This window comes from Aulonocara stuartgranti (genome assembly GCF_965226115.1).
Source record: "Aulonocara stuartgranti genome assembly, chromosome: 23".
Classification (NCBI taxonomy): domain Eukaryota; kingdom Metazoa; phylum Chordata; class Actinopteri; order Cichliformes; family Cichlidae; genus Aulonocara; species Aulonocara stuartgranti.
This window is the reverse complement of record NC_138958.1, coordinates 23,600,591-23,609,478: the sequence shown is the minus strand read 5'-3', so window position 1 is coordinate 23,609,478 and position 8,888 is coordinate 23,600,591. Positions and strand designations below refer to the sequence as shown.

Genomic DNA, 8,888 nt, shown 5'->3' with positions numbered 1-8,888 from the left:
AGTGAAGTTTGTCAAGCAGAGGTCTTACATTGGCTCAGCAGAACAGAACAGGAAGGTGAGTGGATGAGTCTTTCCTTGAACAGGTTACACCAAAGGGCAAAACAGAATAACCTTCAAAAAGAGTGGGTGAATGTATTTGCATACTATGAGTAGACAGTGATCAGACATGTTGTTAAAACCAAATTATGACCCTCCCACCTGAACGTTGTGGCAGAAATTGAGACTCAACAGACCAGGCCAACTTTTCCAATCTACTGTTGTCCAAAGTTTGTTGAGTCTGTGTGAATTGTAGCCTCAATTTAACTGACAGGAGTGACAGCTGGTGTGGTCTTCTGCTACTGTAGCAGGGTATCTGCTTCAAGAGATGTTCTTTTACACATCTTATCTGTAACGAGTGGTTAATTGAGTTACTTTTTCCCCCCATCAGCAGTCAGGTCATTCTCCCCTGACCTCCTCTGGGGTCATCAAGGCATTTTCACCCAGTGAACTTCCGCTCACTGGATATTTTTATCGTTTTCGGTCCATTTTTTGTAAACCATAGAGGTGATTGTATCAGAAAGTACCTGCAGATCAGCAGTTTCACATACTCAGATCAGCCCATGTGGAAGCAACAACCATGCTACATTCAAAGTCACTTAAATCTTCTTCTAAATCTTCAGCAGGTCGTCTTGACCATGTCTACATGCCTGAGCGCTATCAATATGCTGAACTGGATGGTGAAGAGTGAGGAAGGCCAGCGATACTGTTATTACTCCAAAAGCCTGTAGACACATAAAGAGTTTATCGTGTGGGTGAGCAGAGAGCAGCCCTGTTGATATCCCGAGGCTATCACAGCACTGTCCAATGAGGTCTGATTGACTCCATACATCAAAGGGATTGTGTGCGTGTCAGTACATTTCGATATGTGCGTGTGTGCGCTCCAGAGAAAGAGCGAGACACACACAGGAAGATGCTTTTTCGAATCACACACGGAAGCTCGCGACTTGGTATAATTGTGAAAGATGCCAGCTTGAGAGAGTCGGGTGGGGGAAGCAGTGTGGTCACAGAGAGCAGGAAGACAGTGGGGGTGTTGGCTGCTTCTCTACCCACCAGTGGGGGGGCAGCCATTATGAATGGACGAAACAGCGGGACGGGAGGCTTGATTGGAAGCAACCGGAACCTGTTTGTTGTTTAAAAAGTCTCCCTCTCTCACTTTCTCCCTGCTCCTCCTCCCTTCCCTCGTTCCATCTCTGTGTAATTAGGGTGCTGGCTGGAAGAATGATCAGCTGTCATCCCTAATGGTGGCCTTCCACCGCCTGAATGTCAACACTGTCTGAGACCTCCTGTCTGAGTGAGCTGCACACTCAATTAGAGCCACTCAGTCACCGCAGGAGCCGATAGGACAAACACACTGACGCGTTTACAAAAGAAACAAATGCGCACACATACCTATGAGACAACGTTTATGCTCCAGCGGTACCATATAACCGAGAACCATCACAAAGACACGCACATGCTCATTTTGATTCATCACAGCGGCAGCACCCCCGCCCGTTTCCCTCGGTGGTTACATTAATTAAATCACAGCTCTTCAGGATATAAAAGTAAGTATTGCTTACTGTGACTTTCTTGCATTTGTGGGAATCCCTCTGCAGGCTATTAGGCTTACTCCTGGATGAAAGTAGAGGCAGGTAGGCGGCGGTTAGATGCCCCCTCTGCTCCATTTGGCCACATCAAAGTGTTCAGAGTTAAGGGGAGAGACAGCGAAGAGGCCTTTTTAAAAAAAAAAGAAAGAAAGAAAATAAATGTTCATGAGTTTTTGTATTGGGAATATCTGTGGTGTTTTCTGCATTTCTTAATAAGTGATTCATCAGCATGATGTCATTCAAAATGTATGTCCAGGCTTCAGCTTGCTAAAGAGGACTAAAGGCTCTACAGAAGGCAAAACTATTGCTTTTTGGACTCTTACAAAGGTTCAAAGACACCAGTTTTCCCGATTATAGGCTGTATAATGCACACTTAGTGTGAAGATAAATTAACCGTTGGCTCTATTTTTCATGGGACCGCACATTAAAACAAAACCTAAAGCCGTGCCAGCCTCATCTTTAAACAGCATTTGCCATCAACTAAAGAGAAAGAATGCTTTCTGCCTGTATTTGCTGAATTTCTTACACTGTTCAGCATCATTTTCTTTGACAAATTACTGAGCAGCCACAGACCATCTGGACGTCTCCAAGCCTCTTTACATGCTAGGGATTTAGCTGATGCTCTTATCCACAGCGACATGTGATTGAGTCGGCAGGTAATAAAAGAAAAGAACAAAGATAGTCAGAGTTGGATAGGATGCAAAGGATAAAAATGTATATTTTGCTTCATAAACTGTGCTCGGTAAAGATAATGTAGTATTGGGTAGAAAACAGTAAAGAGATGTTTTTTTGTTGGCGTACATGGCCAGACTGCACACATTTGCAAAATATGTGTGTCTGTGTGTGGGTGTGTGATTATTTTGCCAGTGTGTGTAGTTTTGTGAGGGAGAAAGAGACGAGATTGAGTTTAGAGGGATGAAGGGACTTTGTGGGCCCTGTGGAAATTAGAGCTCTCCATCTCTGTCCTCAGGCCACTGTGTGTGTGTGTGTGTGTGTGTGTGTGTGTGTGTGTGTGTGTGTGTGTGTGTGCGCGCGCGTGTGTGCGCGTGTGTGTGTTGTTATGGGTCACCGCAGGAAAGAGGAAGTTAAAGTCAGAAACCTCTCACTGTGAAAATCTTCAGTAAGCGGTAAAAGGGGAGAAAAAAGGTGTGTGGAGGAGTACATGTGCAGTTTTACCTGTAATCTTGTCTGTATTGTGTTTGCGAGGAAGCTGCAGGAAAAAGAAGTTAACCAATGTTCTGTTATATGGAAGTCCAGATGTGCCAAAGTTAAAATTACTAAAAAAAAAAAATCACTCTGTGTGTTCATTATTTTCAGGAGCAGTCTGGAAAAGTGATCACTAATTTGCCTTTAAGTCGGCTGCCAACTTGGGAATGGCTTCCTTTGGTTGGTAGATTTGATGCTATAGTGAAATTGTTTAAAGAGGACCCCCAAAAAACATAAACATGAATTAATAAAATAATGTAATGCTAGAAATGCTCTCTTTTCTACATTTATAAAAATTTTATTCAGATGCAGTGCGACTTATATTTCAACTAAAAAAGGCAGTTTTCAGCTTGAGGGTCCTGCGCAGTGTCTTAGCTGTTCCTACAACTGCTCTCTTCTGGACAGAGATTTCCGATGTTTCTCCTGAGATCCGCTGGAGCCACTCGCCCAGTTTGGAGGTCACTCCACCCACCGCTCCGATTACCCCAGGGGCCACTGTGACCTTCACCCTCGACATCTTCTTAAGCTCCTCTCTCAGCCCTTGGTACTTCTCCAGCTTCTCATGTTCCTTCTTCCTCACTTTGTAAAGCTGTGTCTTCCTCTGCTTATCCACCACTACTATGTCCGGTTGGTGAGCCATCGCTAGTTTATCTTAGCTCGGTCATTCTCAGCCATCCTTGGACGTCTATACTCAGTGCTGATTGCGCCAAAAATATTGGGCCTCATTCACTATGAAATGTTCTTGTCATGTGCATAAATTAAGCACGCACACAAAATTACAGTCAGATTCATGAAATTAACACACTGACTGGTTTTGTTCATACCACCATGGTGAATCAAAATGAAGGAGGCTTTTTGTCATCTACATCTGCATGCTATCTGCATACTTCTGTGGCTTCTTTACTCTATAGCCTTTAAAGAAACATGTTTGCCTTGAGGTAAATGGCAGAAAGATATAACGATGCTTTAAGAGAGAATCCTGCGACTCTAAGGCAAAAAAGCAGCACAAAGAAATGGAAGCAGGAAAAGCGCACCTTTCCCAAGGGTTTCCACAGGATGACAATGCTTTAAAAAAATCCTTGAGCTGAAGTAATGGAGGTGCTGAATATCGATCCTTGCAAGACTCTCCCTGAGCCATGAGTTAAAAAAAAGAAAAGGTTTGACATCAAAGGTAATATGAAAAAAGATGAACAGACCATAAGAAAAAGAAGAAAAAAGGTGGAGGACAAGGAGTACCTGACCTACCAGCCAGAGATGAGAAACTCAAGGCAGCTATTGATTGTACATGAAATTAGTCTGTAAGAGGTGACGTCCAGCAAAACACATGATGAGATAACATGTTTCATATGTAAGTTAAAAATCAGAGCATTTTAAGTTAATTGTGTTCTGGCAAATAACAATAAACAGAAACAGACAAACACCCACAGCAATATTTGGTTAAATGTTCCTCAGCAATTTACACCTAGACCAGATGCTTTGGTAGCCATCAACAAGCTTGTGGTATTTATTCCATCCACTTTGTGTAATGTACCACTACCACTAGCAGCAGAAAAGCCCCAGAGCATGATGCTACCACCACCATGCTTAACAGCTGCTACAGTGTTCTTGGGTTTGAAAGCCTCACCTTTACTCCTCCAAACATACCTCTTGTCCCTGTGGCCAAACAACTCAATTTTTGTCTCATCTGACCATAAAACCTCATTTTATCATGTCTGTGTGAGCAGCTGCAAATTTCAGTCGAGCTTGAAGTCATCGATTTTGGACAAGGGCATCCTTTCTTGGTCACCACCCTCTCAGTCCATGATGATGTAAAACTCTGAGCCTCAGGTTTTGCGCCTCAGCAGATTCTGAGTTGTTCCTGAATATCCAAACCACTTTCCTCTAATCTAAGAGTGACAGTTCAGGTCTTCCTCAAGTCTTCTGCAAAGCGTTCACGCATTGGAATAACTTAAGTACAGTTCTTTAAACTGTTTGATCTTGCAATCTGCAGTTGTTTAGAAATAGCTCCATAAGAACTCCCAAATTATCAAGAGTGGATCAACAGCTGACTGAGTGCACAATATGCATTTCCATTTGTTTTGCAATTTTCAAACAGCTGAAGAATGACCTCTTTTTAGTTTACAGAGACATGAGGGATACTTCCCAAAGTCTGACCTGCATGGGCTCATCCACCCAGTGGTTACCACCAGGTCTCCAGAAGCACTACTGTGTGAACCAAAACTGAACTTGCACTGCTATAAATTATCAGTGATAATTTGGTAGTTATATAATAATAATAACTACCAACTTGCATTAATTTGTTTGTAACTTCTAGCCAAAGTATATCGATAGAATTGGGCTGAGTGGGCATAGTGCCTTCAGCGAGAGGACATGGATCCCTGAGGTCTATCCATAAGGGCGAATTTGTGCTCGCTGTTCAGCTGTACAATTGTGTCGATTTTTAATATATAAGTACCAAAGATCCGAGTCTGTCAGATTATACAGAGGGCTGCCGACAGGCCTCAGAAGCTCGAGCACCACTTACTAAAAGATTTATGTCAGTGTATGTATATATTTGAGCTTCTGTGTAGACATCTGAGCATGTGTGGATTAGAGAAAAACCTAAATGAATTTAAGCTTGTACACTCAGTTTTTATATTTATAGTCATCAAAGATGTTTTCTGTACAATCGTTCAACCCGAGATAAAAGAACAGTTCAAAGAAACCATTAAAAGCCCCAAATTACCACGGCATTCAGGCTGATTAATGGATGGAAACTTCTCACCACAACTGTAGAAAACACAAACATGGCAGCTGGAAATCTGGGGGGGGGGGGGGGGGGGGGGGTTGCCCCCCCTCACCACCACCACACACACACAACATCGACTGAAAGGTGCCTCATAACCTGAAGTGATGACTAGCTGCTTGAGCCGTAGTTTTCACCGTAAAACAGGTCTTCGCACTAATCAGCACGTATAAATTTGTGTAGAAGGAATAGCAAGCACACATTCTGTTTACTGCACTTTTAGTTTACCTCACAAGTTTTTCTTCCTAAAATATTTTATAAAATCAAGCCTCTCACAGTATTGCTATGATTTCAGTCAACAGCAGCTCCAGCTACCCTTTCAGAGGTGATTTTGTGCAGCTCTCTGCCCCCGACAGTGTGCCTCAGGCTGTTGTGCCCAACCTTTACCTCCATTTGGCCTCTCCTCTCTAACTCTCCTTCTCTTGTTTTCTGCTCTCTCCTCTGCTGCCGTCTCTGCTCTGATTACTATGTTGTGTGGAAAAGTTGCCTCACAGGAAGTTGCTGTCTCACGTTCCTCCTCCTGCGTTCCACACGATAATCCTCAGCTGCAGACTGGACTGAGCGTCTTCAGTGGGAGGCAGCAGATAGGTCTCTTTGGTTCTGTTTTTCCCCCAGACTTTTGCATAAGCCTCAGGCATGGAGCTAGCATGTCCCCCCGGTTTCCAATCTGGTTGGTGAAAAACAAAAGGGATGATCTAACAACAACAGCAGCCTGGAGTTTTAAAGAAATATTCAATTATAAACAGGAAACTTTTATTTGAGTTTGAAAATGACAGATCCCAGGATTTAAAACCTCAGGTTGCAGCTGAGTCAGTAATAAACATTTCACCTAGCTTTAGGTGGGGGGGTTGAAGGGTAGATAACTTTTCCTCAAATTAGCAAAAAAGGTGTAATACCAAAGCTATTTTCTAAACGATTAGACTAAATAACCACTTACTGGAACTGCGTGGCTTTGGAGGGATTGCTGAGGAATACTAATGATGCTTACCATAGCTTCATATTTAAAGCTGCAAAACGTCCTTTGAAATCTCTGATAGCTATGAAACGACATGCATGCATTTGAAAGATTAACCGCAGGATCACGCTCACATTTATCCTGAGTTCATTCGTTGAAATCATACAAAGTCTATATATTTGATGCCGTCACGATTGGTTTGGCCTGAGGTTAAACGGAGGGGAAAGAGTCAATCTTTTACAGCTTTGTGAAGACTTAACGATCACGTAGGTTAATTATGCTGGCAAAACTCGTGGCTTTGCCCCTGATTCTGTGCTTGCTTCAGCCCTGGATCGCGCTGGATATAACTCATGAAAATTGCCAGCTAACATTAACCATGTGCAGCCGTGGCGCGGCAGGAGAGATATGGCCCCATGATGGGAGATAACTGTGATTTATGCTTCATATCTTTAACCGCGTAACCCACACGTTCTGAATTTAATTGCACATTACATTAATTGCACAACACCACAAGCGGTTTTCCCTGTGTTATTACAATGTAAATATGCCATCTGAAGTTAAAAAGGTGCAATATGTTAGAGTAATGATGTCAGATTAGCACTAACATGACGAAGAGGAGCGCTGTAACGACACAGATTAACAGAGAAACAGATTTATGATTCAATTCTAGCAGCTTTTTCGGTGGCAGTTTGAATCCTACTGAATCCAGATGTTTCGGAGAGAGGATAATATCATAACATCAGCAGAGCAAATAATACCCAACCGTCTCACACTCCCATGTAGCTTCACAACTGTAACCAAGCAACAGCTGGTATGGCAAGCTATGAACGTCTCCACATGTTGAAGTGATGTGCATACGGCTGTGTAAATAAAGAGTTCGGATGGTGGTGTCTGTGTGGATGTCCCTTTTCTTTCCTTCTCCAAAATCGAACTCATAAGCACAAGTGTGAGAAATGAATTAAACGCTGTGTTTATCTGTAAACATGTCCGGACAACTAATAGTAGTAACTCTAAAGAGAAAACATCCATCTGGGTGAAAATGCCTTGTTGATGTCAGAGGTCAGAGGTGAACAGTCAGATGGCTCTGAGCTAACAGGAAGGTAACAGTATAACCAAGGCATGCAGAAGAGCATCTCTAAATGAACAAGACATTGAACCTCGATGGACTAAAGCAGCAGAAGACCACACTGGGTGTCATTCCTGTCAGCTAAGAACAGGAAACACCAATTTTGGCTGCACCAAAATTGGAAAAATGTTGCCAAGTCTCAATTTCTGCTGCAACATTCAAATGGTAGGTTCAGAATTGGGTGTAAACAACATGAAAGCATGGATCCATCCTGCCTGGTTGTGGTGTTAATGGTTTGGGGGATATTTGCTTGTATTGTTGTTGAACATGTCCATCCCATGTCACAAAGTGTAGATCATCTGAAACTGGTTTGCTGAACATGACAAATCTGCAGCAACAGTGTACTGCTAATCGCCTTGTTGAATGTATGCATCTCTGAAAACAACAAGTTAAGCCTGATACTAGCAAAATGTACCCAATAAAGTGGCGTGTGAGTATGTTTCTCTGTTCGTTTCTTTTTTTAAAACACAATTCCACTTCAGTATGCCTTTTGGCTGATGCAAAAAAGACATGCTCTATGGTACACTTTGAACAGTATTGACATATATCCACTTTTCCAGCACATCAGCAGCACATAGACTAAGTAAGGTCTTGGTAATGTGTCAGCATTAAATCAAAAACGCGTTATCTGCATCCTAATAAGTACACTAAAATGGAAAAACAGCCATTTTAATCTTTAGAGAAAGTAGCTCATTGACATAAAGCTGTCTTCCTGAATTTATATGGGCAATAAGTGCATATAAGTACAGCAATGAATTTGTATAAGTAGAGCAATTGTTCTTTATTTCAAGAGAGCCTTCCTAATTCATGGAATAATTCTTTTTACACTTGGGGTCCACATCCTGCTGAGAGTACTTCTGACCACAATAAATGAAACTCTGGTGGAAAACAAACAAAAAAACAAGCACTAGTCAAACCCCAGGCTGCTATATTAAAGGGTCATCAATCTTGTGGCTCCATTTCAAAAAGCTGTCTCTCCTTGGTGCGAGGAGATGTGGGCAAAACACCCCGTCAAGGTGACACGCTGCAATTAAACAGTGGCAGTCTGTTGGCGATGAGCTGTCATCGTCGAGCTATGTCACAGGTGTACAGGGCAGCTGTAAGTATAATTGCTACAGGCCTCCGGGATGGAGCTGAACCCTCGTCTCCTGGCGGCGATAGCAGGCTTCAATGGAAGAATGGCTTTAAAGG

The 8,888-nt window shown here is 42.6% G+C and overlaps 1 protein-coding gene across 1 annotated transcript in view; it reads right to left on the bottom strand.

The window, feature by feature from the left end:
- Nucleotides 1-5,972: 5,972 nt before the first annotated feature.
- LOC309700966 (receptor tyrosine-protein kinase erbB-4-like) overlaps nt 5,973-8,888 on the bottom strand; it is a 371,528-nt gene continuing 368,612 nt past the window's right edge. The window contains exon 27 of the mRNA XM_082524896.1: nt 5,973-6,283. Coding sequence (XP_082381022.1) covers nt 6,123-6,283 — 161 coding nt within the window. The 3' untranslated portion in view covers nt 5,973-6,122. The remainder of the gene's footprint in view (nt 6,284-8,888) is intronic.